This window comes from Sitophilus oryzae, unplaced genomic scaffold (genome assembly GCF_002938485.1).
Source record: "Sitophilus oryzae breed Bouriz unplaced genomic scaffold, Soryzae_2.0 scaffold_179_pilon_pilon, whole genome shotgun sequence".
Classification (NCBI taxonomy): domain Eukaryota; kingdom Metazoa; phylum Arthropoda; class Insecta; order Coleoptera; family Curculionidae; genus Sitophilus; species Sitophilus oryzae.
The window spans coordinates 8,090,233-8,116,323 of record NW_022146501.1 but is presented as its reverse complement, the minus strand read 5'-3'; the positions used below and the strand labels follow the sequence as shown (position 1 = coordinate 8,116,323).

At 32.1% G+C, this 26,091-nt stretch overlaps 2 protein-coding genes across 2 annotated transcripts in view; one reads left to right on the top strand and one right to left on the bottom strand.

Moving 5' to 3' along the window:
* The window catches only part of LOC115882862, a 450,101-nt gene that overhangs the window by 200,518 nt on the left and 223,492 nt on the right, over positions 1-26,091 (bottom strand). The gene's annotated exons all lie outside the window — the stretch shown is intronic.
* LOC115882886 (ribulose-phosphate 3-epimerase-like) lies at positions 13,368-17,507 on the top strand. The gene is made up of 3 exons (XM_030901149.1): positions 13,368-13,741; positions 16,572-16,904; positions 16,958-17,507. Exons 1-3 carry the CDS (start codon positions 13,502-13,504, stop codon positions 17,078-17,080), a joined length of 696 nt encoding a protein of 231 aa, XP_030757009.1. The 5' UTR covers positions 13,368-13,501; the 3' UTR covers positions 17,081-17,507.

The following is a 26,091-nucleotide window of genomic DNA, read 5'->3' as shown; positions in this document are numbered from 1 at the left end:
ATTGTTTTCAGTTAATGAGAAATATAGAGGGTGTCCCAGATAAAAAATCATTTTTTTTGTTGATAACTCTTAAATTATTAATTTTAAACAAATTATACTTAAACCATTAAATTCTACGTAAAAATATGCTTTGGAAATGTTTTTATAGAAATACAAAATTTTCCATAGCAAAAAAGTTAGAGCGATTTGTTAAAAATGCACATTTTTGAAAAACACCCCGTAACTCCGAAACGGTAACAGATATTGATGTGCGGTTTTCACCATCATGTTTTTGATGAAATTTGAGCTCCAGACACCGATATTAGTTTTCGTCTATCTCCTATAGAAAAGGATGTTTCCATTTAAAAGCGTCGAATTTGACCCACCCTGTACATCACATTAAATAATTATCGTCTCAAGAATTAAGATATATGTTAAATACACCCAAGTTGCATTTTTAGACACAAAGTCGAAACAAAATCCCTGCTGAGAAACATTGCGAAACAGTTTCGTCACATTTTTGATACATATGCTACGATAAATCGCTTTTTGTTTCGAAATATTTTACCAAAATATGGTTTCTCTACATAAGCTATAACAATAAAGATCTTGGTGTCACAAATTTTTCTAAACTTTTTTAAGAAACACTAAGGCTCACATTTACAGATTTCGTACCCGTTTTGTGCCTGAAAGGTGTGCATAATTTATTTGTTATTCGGTCATATATAAGAACATAACCTTACTTTATTGTTTTGATTTTGTTCTGCAGTTTTTTGTCTTTAAGTATTCTTCAAAAAAGTTTTTATAGTACTCGTACTATAATTAAAAAAGCAGAAAGAAGGACATATTGTGAGTACAATTACAGATATTAGAAAAATATCTGTATTATTTATTATTTATTTAATAGTTTAATTGTTTCTTTTTTCTTTAACCATTAGAATTATATCTATATATTTTTTTCCTTTCTTGGGTATGAGGTTTTGTAATAAATTGAAAGATGGATTTTTTTTATTATGCGACGTTTCGCTCCAACATAGTGGGCTTTTTCAGGCCCCCTCTACTTTATTCTAAAAACTATAAAATATCACAATTATTACTCTTTTTTTTTCCTCCTACCATACCCATACCCAACAGCAGACCGAAGAAAAATGTTACCAGCAAACGTTTTTTTCTCTTTTTTCCACAATGGAATACATGTTTCTTTGTTTTAATTGTGTTGTAATAAGTAAATAAAAATATTTTAATTATTTTGACCACAAATTTTGATTGGCGTTTTTCAGAGGTGACTAGTTCGAAATTTCTACACAGATTGCGCTAAATCGAAACATTTTGGAAACAAGGTTTTCATTTATTGTCGATTCATTTTCGAAACACGAGTTTCTCTCTTTTTTGACACAAATATGGTATAATAGAGATGACTTCATGTCAATTTTATAAAATAATGAATTAAAATTCCACCATGTTGGCTAGTGATAGCGTTTTTAACTAAAAATGTATGTTTTATTCCGTTACTAAACTTACATTACATTACGTTACATTACTTACTAAACGTTACATTACTCCGTTTTTCGGAGATTTTAAACTCATAAGAACGCGTTCTACTTACATTGATTTTTATATTTTTATTTTCAGAACCATGATATAGAAATAAAAAATAAAAATCTATATTTCACACAAAAATATTTTGTAGCAACAAATAATGATATATAGAAAGGGCATTAAAAATATGAATGTACAGGGTGAGTCAACGATAGAGTAAAGTCCATTATCTCATTTGTTTCGAGGTTTACAAAAAAATATTAAATATAAAAGTTATAGAGATGGTTAAGATACACATTTTAAAATTATTATACAGTATACAGGGTGATTCAAAAAAGTGTGGCAAATATAACATATGTTTTTTTAAACGTAATACCCTATTTTTTATTTTATTTTTAGATTCTGCGTAAAATTCCATAACTTTTTTATGTATAATGTTATATACTTAAAATTAATAGATTTTGTTATATTTAAATTTGTTTAAACAAATGTTAGATTGCAGTGGGTTAAAAAATTGTCAATGATGGCATTGATTCTGAAGTTGGACAACTAAAACTTGGTAGGAGAATTTTATAGAGATATAGAAAAAGATCTATGTAAAGATATTTTAGTTAGATGTTACAGGGTGTTCAAAATATATTTAGGAATTTATACTACTTAAAATTAAGGAATTTCAATTTTTTTAAATGGTACACCCTTTATATTATCATCTTTTCTGATAGATTTTACCAAACTCTTCAACTTTTATTAAGAATGTCATATACCTATTTTTATTAGTTTGCGATTTATTCCATTGTTTTCTATTTTTACCCATATTTTTAATACAATTGCGCTATAACATCATAGTTGCCATGACAAAAAGTAATAATTATCACAATTTCATGTCTGTTAAGCAAGTTAAGAACAAAATTTGAATTTTAGTTTAATTTGTTGTAATAAGTATAAATGGTAGAGATAATAGTTACAGATTTTCTTGAAATGAATTAGTCAATGTGATTGATATACACGGACAAGCTTAGAAAACCACATTTTTTAGCTCAGTACTATATATTATATAGTACTTTGCTAACTACTATTAGGATAGATGTATGTATATTATCTAGAAAACATATTCAGTGTGTAATGGGACGGTTTCGCGGCAGTAGTAATTTTGGCTTTACCAAATGAATTATAAACCTACGAGAAAAAACTTTACTGTATGTCGAAGAAAATTCATATATCAGTAGTCTTCAGCAATTAGGTAATCTACTATTACCCTAATCTGTGGCTATTCGCCCGGACGAAAAATCCCAAGTATCATCTTTCATAATATAGAAATACACCAAGAAATTCACTACTGCGATTTAGTTTATTTGAGTAAAGTTAATTAATTTTAACTAATACCAGCAACTGTAACTAATTATAAAGCTACTTGTTAAAGGTAAGTAATAAATAGTTTTGTTTTGTCATGGCAACTATGATTTTATAGGGTAATTGTATTAAAAATATGGGTAAAAATAGAAAAAATTGGAATAAATCGCAAACTATTAAAAATAGAGATATGACATACTTAATAAAAGTTGAAGAGTGTTGTCAAATCTACCAGAAAAAATGATAATATATAGGGTGTCCCATTTAAAAAATTTGAGATTTTTTAATTTTAAATAGTTGAAATTCATAAATACATTTTGAACACCCTGTATCATTTAACTAAAATATCTTTACATATATCTTTTTTTTCATCTCCATAAAACTCTCCTACCAAATTTTGGTACTCCAACTTCAGAAACAATGGCACCACTGACAATTTTTTACCACACTGCAATTTAACATTTGTTTAAATAAATTGAAATATTACAAAAACTATTAATTTTAGGTATATGACATTATATATAAAAAAGTTATGGAATTTTACGCAGAATCTAAAAATAAAATAAAAAATAGGGTGTTGTTTTTTGAAGCACCTTCTATACTCTATAATAATTTTAAAATGTGTATCTTAACCATCCCTATAACTTTTATATTAAACATTTTTTTGTAAACCTTGAAACAAATGAGATAATGGACTTTACTCTATCGTTGCCTCACCCTGTACATTATTGAAGACAATTTTTTTATGGCGGAGGTAAGACAGACTTTAAGACAAAAAAAATATGGCGGAAGTCGACATTGTTTATGGTAGTTTTCATTTTGAAATCCACACACAGACATAGACTATTTTAGTTTTGTATTTTGTTTCTTCACATCCTGAAACAGTGGCTGCTGAAAACGAAAACATCTTGGACACAAATTGGAGAAAATGTTTCGAAACAATTTTTCTAAAATCTTTATTCCGCATCGAAACATTTCAGAAAACTGCTAATGCCACCCCATTGGAAGCACATGTAAATAAAACCATATAAAAAGTTTCGAAAATGTCTCCTATTTGTGGCATACCGTTTCCATTTTGTGTCATGAAACTGAGACACGATTATTAGAAACATTACCTGAAATGTGTCCAAAAATACTACTTGGGCTATTTCTGAAAACAATATACCTCATATCAAATAATTATCTTCTCAAAGATTAAGATTTATAAAGATTTATATTAAATACAGGCAACACAGCACAGATTGGCAGACGGATATAAAATAAGGCTTCTATCTTGACGTTTCTAATTCGATTACAAATTGAATTTGCTGTAGTCGATCTTCGGGGCGTCTTAATTATTAACTCAACTCTGAATCTAGATGATTCGCTGGCGATTACTTTGTCTTGAAAATTACTGTTGCTTCCGGAAAATTAAAAGTTTCGACGGTAACTTCCGGTTTCTTTAAAGTGGAACGTTCTTTAATGATGTTAATTGACGTCAATGCTTCATTAAGCCGTATTAAATCAACGCTGACTTAAGATTTCACAGATTTACGTTCCTTGTAACTTTTAAAAGTTTAAATTATTGTCCACTACTTCAAGGACTTATACAGATTGTTAACTGGACGGTTACTTATTGGGGAACAGAATGGCAACACTGTCTACATTCTAAATGAGTACTAAACTAAGTTACCGACTCGTCGCGTTACGTCGTCTCTCGACGAGCGGGCCGAGGTTGCCATATTTCAACCATAAAGCTCTTTCCGCGAGTAATAAACAAATTAACAACCTGTATAGGCTTGGTGCATTTCAGTTGATTTCAATAAATTCCGACCGCAGCGCTTCAACCGCAGAAATCAGAAATTACCAGTATGTATTTCACGCCGTCCCGGTTCCAGTTCATGTTGATCGCATTAAAATAATATTAAAATCGTGGCTTTGTCATAATAATTAAGTATTTTAGTTTTTTGCTAGTGCAGTTATTGAGACTATATAACACTCAGGTACGGTGGTTGATGTGAAGCTGTTTCGTGTAGTAAAAAATAAGTGAAAAAGAATTCGAACTAGGCATTGTGTTGTGTTGTGACAATTTCAAATGTTAATAAACTTGCAAAAAAATGTTATAGCTTAAAGGAAAAGTAATTAGGACATTATTGGGTGCAATAAACATTCAACAACTCAACTTTCATGGATATTCAACTCTCCCGAAGGAATATTTTATAGCATCATAGTTTCTCACACCGATTTGATCAAAAACAAAAATGAATTCAAGCAGTAAAATTTTGTGAGCATAATCAAAAAATTAAATAGACATATACTGTGAGAGGATAAACTATAATTTGTATAAGTTGTCGATTTTCGAAAGAAATCAGTACATGTATATTATTTCGTATATTTTTCATTTTATTCATTTTACGCGAAGCACTGTTCACTAAATTTTGTATCCTATGTTATAGGGCTTGTTTCTCTCTACAATTTCCTGTCTCACAATGTACCGTTTGTGTCGGGGAAGGGATCATAGTTTCATAGTTGTCGATTTTCGAAACTTTCCAAGGAGAACGACAGTTTGTATTAAAATGAAATTTTGTGAGCATATTCCCTGTTACTGTCAAAGGAATCGAAAAGGCAAAAAATTGTTTCTTGTATACCTTTTTGAGTAAAATACAGTGACCTGTTTTCTGGATTTGTGGTCTGTTTTTCTACGAAAAAAATATTTTTCAAAACATGAACTAAAGTTATGTGAGAATAAACAAGGATTTTCTCACTTTATTAAAAAGGGCTGAACTTTTTTTAAAATAGGTCTCATAGGATATTATTTTACTAAGCTGAACGACAAAAATAATCATAAAACAAAATTTATTCACACCCCTCTGCTATAGGCAGTTTATATTTTCCGAAATTATTACTCTATTATCTTCTAAACATTTTTAAATAAAAGACCGATGCCTCAATCTATCACACCAGGATCATACATATTTATTTTAGCCCAGCAACATTTTATTATTTATGGCTTTTTTATTCATGAAAGAGCCAAACATTCGCCTTTTTAATACGTTTAGGAGGGTCTGGTATATAAACTTCCCATCATTTAAATGTAAAGTATAAGAGCCGGACTTGGGAAATTGGTTTTTGATGTTGTTTTGTGTGTTTTCGCCGTGTCGTGATTTCAAAAATATGGAGTCGGGAGATTTAAATTTGGTGACTATATTGTTTGTAGAGTCTTTATTTTAACATGTAAATAGAAAAGTTTTCAGAACTCTCTAAATGCCTGTTATTTTATGTAGATATGTTTATAGTACCTTTTTCTTATATTTATCAACGAATGAAAGTAACAAGTAGAAAAAAGTGACACTGATGAAGTGGCCTTAAGAAGTGAAAAATAATTTTTCTAATAAACCAACTTTCAAATGCATCATTAGTTTTTGGACCTTAGAAAAATAAATTAAAAAAAGCTAGTTTAATCGATGATCAAAAAAACAGTTCAAAGACGATTTTGAAACGTTGATTTGAAAATCTAATAACGGCATCTTGCAAGACAAAAATATAACAAAAAAGAATATTGAATTTGTTTCCCTATATTTATTTACACGAATCGTAAAAATAAAAATAAAATCGCAAATATTTGTTTTTTTTTCTCGGAATATTGGAACTTCTTGATCAACCTCAAATTGCGCAACTTTGCCTACATTTAACCGATCTTGTATCTCTTCTAGTTTCCGAGATCCCAATTAGTGGAGTGCTTTAAGCCCTTATGGGATACAAACCTCGGAATTCATTTACTGTGAACGAATTTTTATATATCTTTTTGCATTGTATTGTTAATAAGATATATTACAAAGTTTACCCATTTAAATTCGTTTCTTTCACTTTAGTATTTAAATCTTTGAATAAGAAGACTAAGGAAGGAACATATCAAAAATCTTAGGTACACCGCGATGGGCCTCAAATATGGCCGACTTAAATTCCGGTTTATCAGTGTCGTTCTAATTTTATTTTAAAAAAGTAAAACTATGATGTAGGGTAGACGTGGGGTAGACTCAATAATTTGTTGTTTTATTTTACGTTGTGAATAAATGTTGGTAGTTATTAAAATTGTTATAAAAATATATAATTCGAATAAAAATAGATAAGTTATAATAAGTATTTATTAACACAAACATCCGATACGCTACTGAAGCAGGTAAGTCAAATTAACGTATCTAAATTCTTTGACATCTAATCTTTGACAAGTAATAAATAAAAGCTAAAATGCAAGAAAAATATATAATTTAGTTAATTTAAGTGAATTTCATAAATGATCGGTTTACTACACATATGTATATTATATAGTCACTTACTAGCGAAAAGTTGTTCCATTATTTCACTCAATGTTTGCCGAGATCTACCGCACGCTACACAACCAACTATTTTAGAGTCTTTTTCGATAAATCGCGATAGTGTCACTGTTAATTTAAGTTCTGCCACAATTTCCATCTAGCTTTACTACCTTTATACAACTATCAGTAGTAGAATAAATAATAAATAACATAAAATAAGCTCCGTAAAGACTGACAAATCCACAAAATTTCAAATCAAATTCAAATGTGTCAAATGAATCGTCAAACAGAACTGCCAAGGATCCCCACCCTAGAGAGCTTTTATGGTGGCTTTTCCGCCCACCATGCATGAATACATGGATAGCATTATGCTCCTTCCTTAGTCTTCTTATTCAAAGATTTAAATAAACACACATATACAAATGCGTACATACAAGATGGCTCCACATTCCGGAAAAGCTCTGTATCAGGATTCCTATTTGAGATTTTCATTTCACACTTTTTACAAAATATGTGTTTAATGGTAGTTCAGATTTCAAAAATATTTTTATATATATACAGGGTGAGTCAAATTCCGGTTTCAAAAATATCTTAATACCATAGAGTATATTAAGTGGTTTTTGAATTATTGACCAAGTCCAGTTTTTGAATTATGACCAAGTCCATGAGGACGTCAATCTAGACGTCCAGGAACCTTCGTATGATAACTTCTAATCGAGACGATCGACTTATTGTAAGTTTATCGATAAGAAACCGCCGTTTGCCAGCTTTTCAAATTGATAATGAATTGCACTTAAGGAACGTACATATTAACTAACGGACTATAAGAAGATTAAATGAAGCAAATCTTATATCAAGAAGGCCTGCTTCGGGACCAGAACTTATTAAATGTGTTGACTAGGCCCAAAAGCAAAGGCATGGTCTTAATGTAAAAATTACGAAAAATGTTATGTCTTCTTCAAAAGCGAATATTTCCAACAAAAATAAAGCTAATGAGATGAACCAAAAAACAAACCATCGAGAAAGGATGTATCTAGATGATAAAATGATTTTTAAATTCCTTGCTGTTTTAACATATTCCACAGGGTGTTAAAAACTTTCACCAAAATATCAACATTTTGTTTTCCCTCGTATAATTAACAGATGATAAGAAAAATTTCAATGATTAGAATATAAGCAGAATAGGTATAGCTTATGAATTAGATTTATTTATTTCAATAAATTTACTTAGATAAAGAATTAAAAAAAGCAAAACAATAAGAAGGAAATAATTAAGAATTTAATAAAATTACTAAAATAAAAAATTAAAAGCAACGAAAAAAAATGGGTAAAAATTTTAGTAGTTTATCTATAAAACACATTAATACATTCACAGTAATTGAATTCCGAGGTAAAAGTCTCTGGGCACTCCACCAAATAGTGAGAATAAAATTTGGGACAATCTGTACCTACATATGAAAAACTATACAGGGTGGTCCGAATGTATTCCGGAAACTTATAATAAAAAATAATATAAACTTATAAGTAAAAAAGTTCCTATAAATGTATGCACTAAAATGCTTAGTTTCGGAGATACAGGGTGTACAAGTTCTATTTTTATTTCGATTTTTTCCAAATAATTTCTGAACTAACGTCGATATTTGAAGGAAAATTGGCGTCTGGGAGTTTTTTTGACATGATAAATTTGATTTTGATGTCAATATGACTCCTACTTATAGAGGGCGCCACCTACATATTTTTTAACTAGTTTGAAGGGTAATCACTTTTCGTCCGTACCTGTATAAAACTACTGAGTAAAAAAATATACATTTGCGACGTTTTTTACGTAAAAAAGGTCTCTTGGTAAAAATTGCTACGACTAACGGTTCTCGGGATATTTGAAATCGAAATTAGCAATACCTGTCATCTATGACATACGTTTAATGTTGACTAAATAGTTATTAAACTGAAATGATAAATTTGAAATGTTTTTGTACCAAAAGTTCAACAAAAACTGTATTATCATCATTTTTTCAAAGAAAAAAATCATGATGAATTTTAAAAAATAAAAAAGTTTCCAAATTTATCATTTCAGTCAAATAACTATCTACTCATAATGTCTATTTTTTTGTCAATAATGACATGTATTGATGCTCGTAGCGATTTTTACCAAAAGACATTTTTTACGTAAAAAATCATGGAAATGTATTTTTTTCACTCGGTAGTTTTATACAGGTATAGACGAAAAGTTATTACCTACTCTTGAAAACAGTTAAAACACATGTAGGTGACGCCCCCTACAAATAGGAGTCATATTGACATCAAAATCAAACTTTTCATGTCAAGAAACTCCCAGACACCAATTTTCATCCAAATATTGACGTTACTTCAGAACTTATTTGGAAAAATTCGAAATAAAAATAAAACTTCCACACCCTGTATCTCCGAAACTAAGCATTTTAGGACATATATTTATAGGAACTTTTTTTCCGGAATACAGTTCGTACCACCCTGTATATTAAAGACCACTAGAATAAATTTAATTTAGTCGAAACAAAGCAACGGGAGGCTGCAATATTTCCAAAAACTGAAATTTACATCCGTATTCGAACAATAGGAAAATTTTATTGTAAAGCCCTGGCATTCGGAAATCGTATATTTAATTGTATTTTACTATCGCGCTCACAATATTTCATATAACGTTTCGACGCATTTTTATTCCACCGTCCTCCGGATCATATTTACATATAAATACTAATAAACAAACAATACGCTGCGAACTTTCGTTTGTATTAATTTATTAAATCAATAGATCACTATTTATTTATAAAATATGTAAATGGACCCCCGGCGTGGGCCTAAATATTTTTGTTTTTTCCGCTGAAAACTCGGTAAAAAGTTTGACGTGTGGAGTAACGCCAACTTTTAACCTAAATCGTATAATTGGATAAAAAACAATTCAGTGCAATTCATACATACAACTTCGATCAAAACAAAGTGTTTTATTTGATATTATTTGTTTTGTTAAATATTAACTAGAGTTAGTTGTACCATTTTATTTCTAAATTAACCATAATTAACATAATAGAGAGAGAGAGAGAGAGAGAGAGAGAGAATATTTTTTTCCATAGCAAGTTACGTTTTAAAAAATATTCAGAAATTATTATTTCAAGGAATTTATTACGGGGAGAAAAAATATCGTGCTGGGTTAGCGTTGGTTTCTATGTAATTTGGCAAATAAATAAAGCTGTTTTTTTAGTTGTCAGTTTTGAGTCAATATCTTTTAATTCTCTTTCGTGTCGATTTCTGATTGAATAGGAGCCAGAAATGACTCAAAACGAAATAAGTAAATTACCAACAGATATTCAGGCTGTCGCCTCAGCCAAAACAGTCAAACGCCATATCCAAACTACTTCCATTTAAATCCCGAATAACTTATGAAAAGGAATACAAACATTTTCAAAAATGGAAGCAATTAAAAAACGTACGAGAAGAAATAAAGTGTTTAACCTATCCTCGCTGTTAAAGTATCATTTAATCTACTCTTGCGGTTAAAGTACTATTTTATCTACAGGTCTGTTCTCAGAAGAATCCCTGACTAGTCAGCACGTTTCTCATTGGTTAAAATGCGTAGAAACCTGACTGTTAGTCTGGTTTCTACACATTTCAACCAATAAGAAACGCGCTGACTAGTCAGGGATTCTTCTGAGAACAGACCTTACATCTACTATTTTTAATAGATATAAGGCAATTTTAACAGTTGCTATGGAAAAAAAATTATTAATAATTATTTATTAACACAAACATCCGATACGCTACTGAAGCAGGTAAGTCAAATTGACGTATCTAAATTCTTTGACATCTAATCTTTGACAAGTACTAAATGAAAGCAAAAATGTTAGAAAAAATATATAATTAGTTAATTTTAAGTGAATTTCATAAATGATCGATTTATTACACGTATTTATATTATAATATAGTCACTTACTAGCGAAAAGTTATTCCATTATTTCCCTCGATTTTTAACCGAGATCTACCGAACGATACACAACCAACTATTTTACAGTCCTTTTCGATAAATCGCAATAGTGTCACTGTTAATTTAAGTTCTGCCATAATTTCCTTCTAGATTTACTGCCTTTAAACAACTGTCAGTAGTAGAATTAATAATAAATAACATAAAATAAGCTCAGTAAAGACTGACAAATCCACAAAATTTCAAATCAAATTCAGTTGTGTCAAGTGCATAGATAAGGTCAAGTCATTGCCTGGAAACTTATATGGTGAAATTTTGATAAAATAATTTAGTACTCACTAAAGACACGGTATGTCGCTAGTGGTAGGAAAAATAATTTTTAGAGGTTACTAGTAGGAGATATTAGCCGATTGGGCTCCTCCACATGCGCAGTTCGCTTGACCTTGACATATGTGGCTTTCAAACCTCCTTGAGTGATTCCAGAAAGAACCTTGTTGTGAGACCTTAAACGACCTTTAAGGTTGACTTTCAGATGTATTTGAAATGCGTTTGTGTACCCTTCACAAGTTTGATGAACCAGAAAAACTCAAAAGATCAATTTTGTTGAAAAAGGATGGCCAGTCAAGAAAAAAATATATTTTCTTTAAAAAAGCAGAGTGTGCCATTTATGTTAAGCAAAATATCGATTTTTTTTAATTTTTAACACCCTGTAGATCAGAAAGAAAGTACTTTAGACCCAATGGTTATATAAAAATTGTTTTAAGAATACATGAGGAATCACACCACAATTTTTTAGACTAATTAGAAAACACTCTGTATATTGTCAACTTGACAATGATTGTTGATAAATCAAAAAATACCTTTTCTGTGAAAAGAGCCCGATTTTCGCAGGAAACATTTTGGTTTTTATTGAATTTGGGCCTGCGTCTACAAATACCGTTATATTTTTTAAGATTCTATCTATCTAAATTTTAAATATCATAGTCAGAAATAGTTTCATTATTTATTAACTCTAAAAATGGTATACTTATAAGTTTTATCAAATATTGTGATTTACTTTCTACCTTGTAGTCAAAATTTATATTTAATAAACTGTAAAATATATATATTCTTATGTTTTATTAAAGTTACTCTGATATATTAATATATCAGTGTAACTTTAAAACTAAATCTTTTGAAATCAAATATAAACATAAAAAATATTTACAGCAGAAAAGGCGAAGGCGCTGAGTTAAACGTAGTCTCTACTAAGAACACGGAGGGGCGCTTTGACCCAAAATTTTACTATTAAGTTTCATATCTATCTTAATAGAAGATTATTTTCTTTTATCTATGGGTCAAGTGAATCCTTTGAATAAGAAGACTAAGGAAGGAGCATATCAAAAATCTTAGGTACACCGCGATGGGCCTCAAATATGGCCGACTTAAATTCCGGTTTATCAGTGTCGTTCTAATTTTATTTAAAAAATGTAAAACTATGATGTAGGGTAGACGTGGGGTAGACTCAATAATTTGTTGTTTTATTTTACGTTGTGAATAAATGTTGGTAGTTATTAAAATTGTTATAAAAATATATAATTCTAATAAAAATAGATAAGTTATAATAAGTATTTATTACCACAAACATCCGATACGCTACTGAAGCAGGTAAGTCAAATTAACGTATCTAAATTCTTTGACATCTAATCTTTGACAAGTAATAAATAAAAGCTAAAATGCAAAGAAAAATATATAATTTAGTTAATTTAAGTGAATTTCATAAATGATCGGTTTACTACACGTATGTATATTATATAGTCACTTACTAGCGAAAAGTTGTTCCATTATTTCACTCAATTTTTGCCGAGATCTACCGCACGCTACACAACCAACTATTTTAGAGTCTTTTTCGATAAATCGCGATAGTGTCACTGTTAATTTAAGTTCTGCCACAATTTCCATCTAGATTTACTACCTTTATACAACTATCAGTAGTAGAATTAATAATAAATAACATAAAATAAGCTCCGTAAAAACTGACAAATCCACAAAATTTCAAATCAAATTCAAATCTGTCAAATGAATCGTCAAACAGAACTATCAAGGATCCCCACCCTAGAGAGCTTTTATGGTGGCTTTTCCGCCCACCATGCATGAATACATGGATAGCATTATGCTCCTTCCTTAGTCTTCTTATTCAAAGAGTGAATCAAATCAAACAGAACTGTCAAGGATTGGAGTCCTCTTCCCGTCAACCTATGCCGTCGACCATGCATGAATATAATTAACGACCTTCAGAAAAACGCTTTAAAAATAAAAAGAAGAGGAAGTCAGTGTCAAAACTCAAAATTCAAAGTATGTTCTGTTGTCAAAGTTAGCGATTTAACGATATTTTCCCGGAAATATGAAAAGGAATTCTCTGAAATGTAAGATAGGACCTTCGATTTTGAACTCGGATCTATCACAGCTCTATGCCGAATCCCAGAGGCTCTTAGACAATGGTGCCGATTACCTTCATTTGGACGTTATGGATGGTCACTTTGTACCCAACTTAACCTTTGGCCACCCAGTAGTAAAATGCCTAAGAGGAAAAATACCACATGCCTTTTTCGAGACTCATATGATGGTACAGAATCCAGAGCAGGTATATTTTTCCCACTGTTCGAATCCAGAACCAAAATAACATCTCTTAGCAAAATAAAACACTAAATCACCACAATACACCAAAACACCTTTACTTTTACACTGGACGCGCGTTTCGCTAACTATGTTAGCATCATCAGCAGATGATTATAAACTAAAGTACAATCTACAAGTTGAGCGTTTATATACTCGCTCAGTGAGTGTGGCAAGATCTAGCCAACCGAGTCAGAGCCCACCGAGCGTAACAGTTAGCTTTCCGCCACTAGAGCAGTAGGAACAAAGAACTTGAAGGAATTGGACCGTTGTCCCTGTTCATACTATCTTTACATTTACTAATTCTGATGCTTTCAATCTAATTGCCTGTAATTTGAGACTTGTTTAATTGATTTAAAATTATTAAGATCTATACAATGTTCTTTATCAACAATATGTTCAGCAACGCAAGATTTATCCGGTCTACTATATCTTATCTGAGCTAAATGTTCTTTAAATCTGGTTAATATTGATCTTCTACTTTGCCCAACATATTTCTGATTACAGTCTTTACAAGAAATTTCATAAATACCTGACCTTTCCAGTGGAGGTGTTTTATCCTTTGGATTACCTAATAATTGTTGCAATTTATTATTAGCACTATACACAAGTTTATAATTGACATTCTTAAAAATTCCTTTTAGACCACGGGATAACTCTCTATAAAACGGTATTGAAAAATATTTTGACGTGTCTTTCTCCACTTGAAAAGTCGAATTTACAGAAATCATTAACCTATACCGTTTTCTAATTATTTTATCAACTAGTGACGGAGAATGTCCATTACACTCAGCTACATTCCTAATGTAATCTCTTTCTATTTCATATCTTTCGTTGGTAAGTGGAAAACTAAATAATCTATGAACTAAAAAATTTAAACTAGCCATTTTATGTTCAACACTATGATATGATTCATTAGGAATATATCTGCGTGTAGTTTTTTTTTCGGAGGTGTAAAATACCTTTACGTACAGCGTGTGGGACTCAATCTCTCCTTAAGCTGCCTGGAGGACACTACCCACTAAACATCACCCCCTCGCTCCTGCCATGTCTACCTGGACCCGCTGGACGCATCTCCTCAAATAGACGCCGGACTGTTCTTTTTGTTTCATTACCCCTGCTCTTCGCTGTATTTTGCCACTAGTATATTTTGGGCCAGTTTTGAGATGGCTTCAAAGTTTTCTCTTCTTTCTGTTACCGATTTTAAGAAGGTATCTGCGGAGATGTTGCCACCAATCGTCATGCGTGCCTCACATCTTTCCTGTTCCCATCTTGGACAAGCAAACATTGTGTGTTCTGGAGTATCTTTGGGTTCAGCACAGTATCGGCATTCCGCGACTTCCCTCTTTCCAATTTTACACAGGTAACTCCCAAAATTTCCGTGACCGCTTAATATTTGAGTAAGATAGAAGTTTACCTCTCCATGCTCTCTTTTAATCCACATATTTATATTTGGGATGAGCTTATATGTCCATCTTCCTTTTTGCGATACCTCCCATTCTGCCTGCCACTGCTGCACTGAGCGGTTTCTCTCCATCTCTCTACTTCCCCTGGTTTGTACTTCACCCTTGAGAAAGAGTCGTTCTCTTTCTCTTGAGAGAAGATGCAGGGGCACGAAACCCGATATCTCCAAGGCTGCCTCAGTTGAAGTTGTCCGATACGCCGAGCAGACCCTCAAAGCCATGATTCTCTGTGCACCTTCAAGTCTTTTTTTATTTACGTGCATATTGGTTACTTCGTTCCACACAGGTGCTCCATACATAATAATATTCTGGCACGCATATGCTAACACTCTTCTCTTTGCTGGTGTTGGGCCCCGAACGTTTGGCAGTATTGCGGACAACGCCTTAGCAGTTCGTTGTGATTTCAAACACACCTCCTTGATGTGCAGGCCCATCGTGAGTGCACGGTTTGGTTTGGTGAGTGCACGGTGTATATGAAATCCAAGATAGTTGATTTGCTTTACTGGATGTATTATTATATCCTTAAAATTAAACCTTATATGGTCAACTTTTCTCTTGCGGCTCAGTAAAATCGCCTCTGATTTTTCCACAGGTATTTCGAGTCTGTGCTCACGCATCCATCTGGCTATGATCTTTAGTGTATCATCCACAGTCTGCATTAGATCGAGGTCATTTATTTTTTTGTTTCTTTTAGTTTTTTTTTGTTATTATCGCAGCAAGATCATCGGCGTAACAGATCAACTTTGTCCCACCTGGTACAGGAAGCTCCATGACACTGTCGTATAATATGTTCCACAGAGTTGGCCCCAGCACCGAGCCCTGTGGGACGCCACCGAATACCTCTCTTTCATCTTCTCTATTAAGAACTATAAATCTATTGTCAAGATAGCTTCTTATTATGTTCACCAAATAACCACTTATGCCCCATCTTCTAAGTTCTTTAATAATTATTTCCCATGACGCGCAATTAAATGCATTTTTAACGTCGACTAAAATCAAAGCATTATGCCAAGTGGCTTTTCTTTTCACGATATCGGATATTTTCTTCATTGCATGTGTGGTAAATTTCCCCTTTACAAATCCATACTGGTTGGGATGCATACCATTTCCTTTCTTCCTAATTTCTTCCAAGAGTCGCGTATTGATGAGTTTCTCATAGACTTTCCCGATTACATCAATGATCTGCGTGTAGTGGTATTCTTCCTATAGACATCAAATTTTCCAGTGCAAAAGTAAAAGTTTTTTGATGTATTGTGGTGATTTAGTGTTTTATTTTGCTGTGTAACACCAAAGGTTCCAACCCTCAACTGTAATAACATCTCTTATGTATTTCAGTGGATCGAACCTATGGCTGATGCAAGTGTAAATCTGTACACATTTCATATAGAACCTGTTTTAAAAGACGTCCTTCCACTATGTCGAAAAGTTAGAGAGGCCGGAATGAAAGTGGGTCTGGCTTTAAAACCAGGAACAGATACTGAAGCTGTGAAGCAGTTTATTGATCATGCAGACATGATTTTAATCATGACAGTTGAACCAGGTTTTGGGGGACAGAAATTTATGAATGACATGATACCTAAGGTACAATGGTTGAGGCACAATTATCCGTTACTAGATATCGAAGTTGATGGTGGTGTAGGCTTAAATACAATCACTGCATGTGCTGAGGTAAAGCATTCATTAATTTTATTAGTATTTTTGTCATTTATTTATGTTTTTAGGCTGGTGCAAACATGATAGTGGCTGGTACAGCAATCATAGGGGCCCGTGATCAGAAGTCTGTGATTGATAGTTTACGGGAGATTGTAGAACGCTCAATACAAAAATGCAGTTGTAAAATGTGATAAAAGTATCTCTAGGTATACTTCTATAGGTACACATTATTACACGTAATTATTCTGAAGAACTGATATTGTTATAAATAAAATAATTATTTGCAATCACTGTGAAATCATAAAAAGAATGATTTTATTGGCTTCAGACTATCAGTAATTTTAAAGAAACATTGTTAAGGATAATACATTGTAATGGATAATGGCTATACATTCCTAATAATCAATTCATTTCAAATTGCGTGGCGGAATTTTTATATTGTACAGGGTATAAATAATATACAAATACACCCCCTAAATGTGGGTGTTCTATTTTAAATTTAGTATGGATATATTTTTTTCTAAAGCCTAAAATTTACAAATGGGAAGTTTTACAGATTTCAAAATTCTGTTTTGTGAATTTGTTTATAAACATTTTTTTTTATTTTTGTATTTTTTTTTAATTAATATTTGTTTATATTATTATTTTGTAATATTTTAATTTGTTTAAACAAATGTTAGATTTCCGTGTCAAAATAAAATGTCCGTAATATAAAAAATTTACAGTGATGCTATTGTTTCTGAAGTTGGAGTAATACATTTTGGTAGAATAATTTTATACATATACCGGGTGCGTCTCAAAAGTGGCTCACCCCTATAACTTTTTTATTTTTTGATAGGGAAAAACGAATTAAACCTCCCAGATAACCAGTACGTGTCGTATAAAATTGGTTTTAACCTCACATGAATCTTATCTTATAGTGACCTAAGCCCCCTCAAAAGACTTGAGCCCCTCCAAAAGTATATGTCTAGTTGCGCCCCTGGTCGTATACTCGCTATTTAAACCTGTGTATTTGTATACAGGGTGGGCCACTGAAAACTTACAATGGCTATAATTTTTAAACCAAAAAAGATATCACAAAAATAAAAAATACCGTTTCTATAATATCGAGGGGGGATACATATGACGTATTTTTTAAATCACCCTGACCTACCCCTTAGGCGGCACCCCTACTCACTTGAAAATCTTAAATAGCAACACCCCACTTGTGGCGCCTTTTTGGAAACCCCATGAAAAATGCTAAACGATGATCATAAAATATTTAGGGTGAAATTGAAAAACTACCCCTTACACGAAAAATTAGGTGGACATTAATGAGAAAAGTAATGTTTCAGTATAAGTTACAAATTGGGACCCAGCTAAATGAGGCAAATGAGGTATTTTTCAAACCACCCCGACCCACCCCTAGGTGTCACCCCCTCACTTCTAATCTCATCAATGCCATTTTGAAACCATTGCCATTTTGAAGCTAAAAATAAAAAATGTAGATAATAAAAAAGACAATACAAAGATGTTTTACTAATCGTTCAGCCTAATTTTGCGATAACGCAAATTCTTCCTTATTTTCTATTTTTTTACTTTCAACAAATAGGAGTGCATTTTCAATACTCTTCTGACAGATGTTCGAGGTATACCTGTGATTGATGCCAACTGGCATGTTGATGCTTCTGGATTGACCGATACCTGACCAATAACTTCCATCTGCATTTCTTCATTCAGTACCCTGGGCCCTGTTTGAAACTTTAGAATCAAATCTCTAACATAAACGTAACATAACCGTTTCCAAATAGCACATACCTTCAATACCATAATGAAAAACTATTTGAATTCTTTCTTTCACAGTATAAACCATTTTTCTTTCAAATAAGCGAATCAAATAAAGGTTTAAAACAACACCAAATTTGCAAATGATTGAAAATCGATAGAAGACAGTGCAAAAACGCAAAGATTTTTTAAGAAAACGTTTTAAGATTCCTGTTTGTTGAAAGTAAAAAAATAGATGTTCAGGAAGAATTTGCGTTATCGCAAAATTAGGCTGAACGATTAGTAAAACATCTTTGTGTTGCCTTTTTTATTTTTAGCTTCAAAATGGCAATGATTTCAAAATGGCATTGATGAGATTAGAAGTGAGGGGGTGGCACCTAGGGGTGGGTCGGGGTGGTTTGAAAAATACCTCATTTGACTAATTTAGCTGGGTCCCAAAATCACTTTTTGCATTAATGTCCACCTAATTTTTCGCGTAAGGGGTAGTTTTTCAATTTCACCCTAAAAACTTTATGATCATCGTTTAGCATTTTTAATGGGATTTCCAAAAAGGCGCCATAAATGGGGTGTTGCCATTTAAGATTTTCAAGTGAGTAGGGGTGCCGCCTAAGGGGTAGGTCGAGGTGGTTCAAGAAATACGTCATATATATTACTCCTTGATATTATAGAAACGGTATTTTTTATTTTTTTGATATCTTTTATGGTTTAAGAATTATAGCCATTGTAAGTTTTCAATGGTCCACCCTGTATATCAGTGGCAGCACCGGCGGAGAATGCACCAAGCCTATAACATCTAAGTTACTAATTCTTTTCAAATATAGTAAAAGTTATGCCAGTTTCCTCCACCCCAAAAAGGTGAAACAAACCGTAGGCGTTGACGTATCTCCACCTCCCTGTCCTCGACAATGTGTCCGGCTAGTGTACGCGTGTTCTAGGCGTGCACGACACTAATAGGGTCGCATTGAATAATTCCTGGGACAGAACGGACCGGACAGGAGTGGCAAACGTTAATCAATTCCAACCGCAATTGAAACCTGCAGGCTATTCATTCATCGGCTGCGCCATAACTAACGCCAAGTTATCCAATTATACCTGTCGGTCAGCTATTGTAGGGACCAGGTTGTTATAGTTTGTGGATTTTGACTAGTGGAGAAGGCAAACTTATTTTGAAGGATCTACTAGAATTGCATTAAACAGGGTGTCCCTATATTTTGTAGGTATAGAATTACTATGGATAATGTCCTAATTATCGTCATATTAAGAGAATATCTCAGTTCAGTTAACCATAAAATCCGAATTATTAGTATAAGGCTTACAATAAAATTAAATATGACACCAGGGTGTTGACTGATATTTTCGATTATTTTCAAGAAAATCTACAATTGCTCCAAATATTGTCACCTCTGTACTTATAGAGGGTGGTCCAAACTATATTCCGGAAACTTCGGCAGCATATCCTGCAGATAAAAATAAGTAAAAAAGGTCGTATAAATGTATGTCCTAAAATGCTTAGTTTCGAAGATACAAGGTGTAGAAATTTCATTTTTATTTTGATTTTTTCCAAATAATTTCTGAAGTAACGTCAATATTTAGATGAAAATTGCTGTCTGGGAGTTTTTTGACATGAGAAATTTGACTCCTGCTTGTAGAGGGCGCACCTACATAGTTTTTAACTTGTTTGAATAGTAATAACTTTTCGTTCGTACCTGTATAAAACTATTAAGTAAAAAAATATACATTTAAGACGTTTTTTACTTAAAAAAAGTGTCTTGGTAAAAATCGCTACGAGTAATGGTTCTCGAGATATTTGAAATCGAAATTATCAATACCTGTCATCATTGACATAAATAATTAAACATGTTGACTAAATAGTTATTAGATTGACATCATAAATTTGAAATGTTTTTGTGCCAAAAGTTCAACAGAAACTGTTTTATCATCATTTTTTCGAAGAAAAGTTTATGATTAATTTAAAAAAATTAAATTTAAAAAATCATTTCAGTCAAATAACTAGTTTATCTACTCTACATGTTTATTTTTTGTCAATAATGACATGTATTGGCTATTTCCATTCTAAATATCTTGAGAACGGTTGTTCCTAACGAGTTTTACCGAGAGATATTTTTTACGTAAAAAATCACGGAAATGTATATTTTTTCACTCAGTTGTTTTATACAGGTACGGACAAAAAGTTACTACTCTTAAAAACAGTTAAAACGCATTTAGGTGGCGCCCCCTACAAATAGTACTCATATTGACATCAAAATCAAATTTGTCATGTGAAAAAACTTCCAGACACCAATTTTCAACGTAATATTGACGTTACTTCAGAAATTATTTGAAAAAAATCGAAATAAAAATGAAACTTATACACCCTGTATCTCCGAAACTAAGCATTTTAGGACATACATTTATACGAACGTTTTTACTTATTTTTATCTGCACAATAAGCTACCGAAGTTTCCGGAATACAGTTCGGACCACCCTGTATAATCCCAATTAGTGAATCAGTAGTTTAGTTTAAATGAGATACTCTGGTGATACTTTATATTGCTATCACTTTTTTCGTAATCTATTCAAGTCTACCCTATAGTTTATTTTTCAACACCAAGCCACCAAGTATTCTAAATGATACTAATTTTCTCAAAACACCGAAAATTCCATCGCAGGGCATTAATATTAAATAATATACGACCTGGGGGATCATGTGTACTCGTCTTCTATTCCTCGGAGACAGAAAAATCACTGTTAAAAATTACCCTTTTCACGCAAACCCGAGTTAACTTTGTCCCTTCGTCACTGGCCACCCCCCCTTGTCCCACTGTACCCCCTCTTTCTCTTTACATTTAATATTTATCACCCAATTTCGCTTCACACGACACGGGGGACTGTCCAATGCGGTAGAAAACAGGGAAATGAGGGGAGGGGTAAAATTGTGATTTTTTACCCCCTGTATCGTTCTGCAGTTTAAAGGACGGACGGTGAATGGAGAAGGGTAAACTTTATAAAAACTACCCAGTTAATTAATTAATAGATACGTTCCATGTAGACATGTACAGGGTGAGTCAACAATAGAGTAAGGTCCATTATCCCATTTGTAACGAGATTAACAAAAACATAATAAATAGAAAAGTTATACCGGGTGCGTCTCAAAAGTCGCTCACCCCTATAACTTTTTTTATTTTTTCAGATAAAATAACGAGATTTGCTATGTTAGAATATGACATAAATTGGGATTGATTGACGTATTCAATTGATTTCTGTCACTTCCGGTTTCACCGGAAATGGCTACAACTTTTGATTTGTAAATGACACCCTCGGCATTTTTTTACTTTATTTGATAGAAAATGACACTCTGAATCGAATGACATATCATATGTCGTAAAATAAGGCGTAAATGTACATATATTTTTTTACTCAGTAGTGTAATACAGGGACGGACAAAAAGTTATTACTCTCCAAAGCATTAAACACATGTAGGTGGCGCCCCCTACAAGTAGGTGTCATATTGACATCTAAATCAAGTTTCTCATGTTAAAAAACTTCCAAAAATTATTTCAAAAAAATCGAAATAAAAATCAAACTTCTACACCCTGTATCTCCGAAACGAAGCATTTTAGGACATAAGTTTATACGAACTTTTTTACTGATTTTTACGTGCAGAATATGCTGCCGAAGTTTCAGGAATACAGTTCGGACCACCCTGTATATTATGATTTATTCTGATAAAAAACCGAACGACAAAATTCAACCTATCGAATAGCTAAAAACTGGCTGCTTAAATTGTTTATTGAACTATCGCATCTCGAGTAATTCATGCTATATTATTGTATGTAGCTATTCAAGTGTATATGTACGTAGTATATGATTCAATTTAATGACCTCATAAGATACCAATACTCAAAAAGATATAAATAAGTGTAAATTTCATATTATAAGTACCTACTATAGTCACCAGTTGCATAATTCATAATAATGGTCTATTGAACTGGCTGCATATAAAGCATAATAATCAATTCAAGAGTTTTTTTCTGCACCTTTCATTTCATTAGAACGATATTTATTGGGAATAAATTTTCTAAAGTGCCCTACATTATTCATGTCTTGTATTTGATAGTCATTAATATCGAATATATACTTGGAATTTAATAAATATGTTTGTTGAATGGGCATAATGGGAATAATAATAAATAGGTACAACAGTAAGACGCGATATCCTCAGAGCTATTTACAGCAACACTAGAAGAAGTATTCCGTCAACTAGACTGGACCAACAAAGGTTTAAAAATAGATGGAGAATATCTTAACCAACTAAGATTCGCTGATGACAGAGTCCTAATTGCAAATAGTCCTGAAGAACTACAAACACAAATTAACGAACTCAATACAGCTAGCAATAAAGTATACCCAACAAGCATAATGTATTGCTGGAACATTGCCAAAACTTCGCAAAGCAAGGTGTAACATTGCTTTTTTCATTGTAGGGAGGTTTATGCAAGGTGGTAGGGCAGCTTAATCTTCCGCCAAATTACATTGCAGTGCAAGGTTGTTAAATACAATATTATTGAAACGTTGCTAATGTAACGTTCAGGAAAGTACTAATTTGAGATGTATTAGTAATATTGTTAATTTTATATATACAATATTGGTAAAATTATATTGTACCTATGTTTCAAAATTTATTATCCATTAAACTTTCTATTTTGTTATAACTTATTAACTGGCTTATTGCTAAAATAATATAGCAAAAAATAGATAATGTTTGCAATAAAAAACCATTTCATTAGCAACATTAGCAATTTTATGCAATTTTATGTTAACAATAATACATCAGTAATAGGTTATAATCAACAGAAACATTAATGGGTATTAATTGTAGACTTTCAGATAGGTATAATATACCTACTTTTACTAATATTGTATTGACGAAAAACATAAACAATATTGATAAAAATATGCATATCTCTATATCCATTGACTTAGAAAAATTAAAAATGCTCGGTAAATATATCCCTACCAAGAAAGTCGAATTTATCAAGTTGAAAAAAAAAACAAATAAAAACTAGAAATTTATCACTTACTTGTTTCAAAAATATCAAAAATACTGTTAAGTACTGAGTACTGAGACTTACTGATCTTTTCGGCTGCTCATTAAATAAGGAATTACTCAACTCTGACCTCTTGAATCGAATTTCTAAAAAAAATCTTAAAGTTGAAGGTCTGAAATAATACAATATATATGTATATAGGTACAGTATAAACATTATTATATATTTCTTATTCAAAAATACAAAAGGAAAGTATAACATTAAATATATGTACAAGGAAAAGCAAACTTATATTTTAATTGATTTTTTGGATCTTTCATATTTTGTCTTCGCATGTTGAATTGTCTTATTCATGGTTTCAAATTCCTCTTCGGTAAAGTTTTGAAATCTATATCCAATCATTTCTAAAGTGGTAAAAATAAAAACAATCAGTTGTAATAAAGAACCATGAGAAACTTACCTCTTGTGACAGTAATCTTTGAGGCCCCCTTCAAATCGCTGTCATTTTTTATGTACAATTATATGGAGAATGTCATCGATACTCATTTCCAAGCCAACTAGACGCCGTTTTATTCGATCTTATTGTATATTTGTTATATTATTAATTATTATTAACTTCGCGGATCTTTTATTTGAATCTTTGTTACAATGTTGTAGAAAAAACGTTTTAATCACCATTAAAAAACAATGTTTCTGTAGCAAGGTTTCATCAATCACGACACGACGTTTAGAAATCAACATTACAAAGCTAACTATTTGGGGATTGACTGCAATGTTGCAAATGTAATGTGAGGTTTTTTGCTTGGTGGGTAGGTCTCAAATTGAATTTAGCAAAAACTAAAGTAATCTACAACGAACTAGTAGACAGAAAAGACATTCTAGTAAATAACACTTATACGCATCTCGGGATCTCTACTACCAGAAATCAACCGAAGAATTAAATTAACATGGAGTACTTATGAAAGGTACTCAATGATATTCAAATCTAGAATTCCATTTTAGCTGAAGAAGAAAACATTCGACCAATGTGTACTACCAGTCATGACCTATGCATGCGAAATTTAGACACTTAAAACGAACATTATAAGGAAAATGCAGGTCACACAAAGCTCAGTGAAACGAAATATGCTGGGAATAACCAAGCAAGTCCGTAAAAGAATAGAGTGGATACGACAACAGACCCAGATAATAGATGTCATCCACAGAGTCAAATCCCTCAAGTGGTAATGGGCAGGACACCTGACAAGAAGGACGGATAACAGATGGACCAAAAAAATTACAGCATGATACTCACGAGGAATTAAGAGACCTAGAGAAAGTCCAAACCTGAGATGGGACCATGATATTAGGTAATTAGGGGGGATAACTTGGGTCCGCATAGCCAACAATAGATAACAATAGACCAAGCTACAAAGAGAAAAAAAAGTATCTAAACATGTAGGGCGACAAGGCTACACCACAATTGAAAATGGTTAAATAAGCTGAGAATGATGATGATGATGAATATCTTAATGATCCTAGCAGAATGAGTTTTAGGAAATATTAGGTATATTATTTTTGTAATTATAAAAAATATTCTATTTTTGAATAACTCATAATAAGTGCAAAATATTGTTATATTTAGTAGGTATATTATCTATTTCTCATCTAAATTACCAATAATCTTCTTGTTCTTCCTGCTCTATATTAGGCAGATTGTCTGTTCATTCTCCACATCATGCCTACAGTTTCAATCGATGGTAAGGTTATCACACCATCTTTTTCTTGGCCTTCCCGTACTTCTTCTTCCCAGTGGTGATTTGTCTCGAGCTCTCGTTACCATTCTTCCCCCGTCCATTCGGCTTATATGTTCATTCCATTCGCGTCTTCTGCCCAATACCCATTCATTAATGTTATCCACTTTGCATGTTTGCCTTATGTTGTCGCTTCGTTCTCTATCTAGCAGCGTTTTACCTGTGATTTTTCGTAGAATTTTCATCTCGCCTGTTTCCAAGAATCTTTTTGTTTTTGTCTGTGTAGGTCATTATGGGTCTGACAACAGCCTTGAATATTATTGACTTGACCTCGACACCTATGTATTTATTTTTCCATATGATGTCGTTCAGACTTACTTACATTACCTATAATCGAGCCAATAAGATTCTTAGAAATAATATATTTCTTGTTAAAATTTTTTGTCAAAAGAAATAAAAATCAAACTTCGACATGAGGGAAATTAAACCTTAATGACTTTGATACGCAGTTCTTTAAAAAAAACACAAATTGGCAAAAAAGTATCCTAATTTCGTACTGTGTAATTTTCTTGTCAACTGTTGTGATTGATATTGCCCCTCGTCGTCTTTAGCAATCTACCAAACTTAAATGAAGTTTTCCCGAAATTTGACGATGTT

Coding starts and splice junctions, on each gene's coding strand:
- LOC115882886 (XM_030901149.1), top strand. CDS start 13,502: ATGAAAAGGAATTCTCTGAAATGTAAGATAGGACCTTCGATTTTGAAC. Junction 13,742..16,571: donor TGGTACAGAATCCAGAGCAG/GTATATTTTTCC, acceptor TATGTATTTCAG/TGGATCGAACCTATGGCTGA. Junction 16,905..16,957: donor CAATCACTGCATGTGCTGAG/GTAAAGCATTCA, acceptor TTATGTTTTTAG/GCTGGTGCAAACATGATAGT.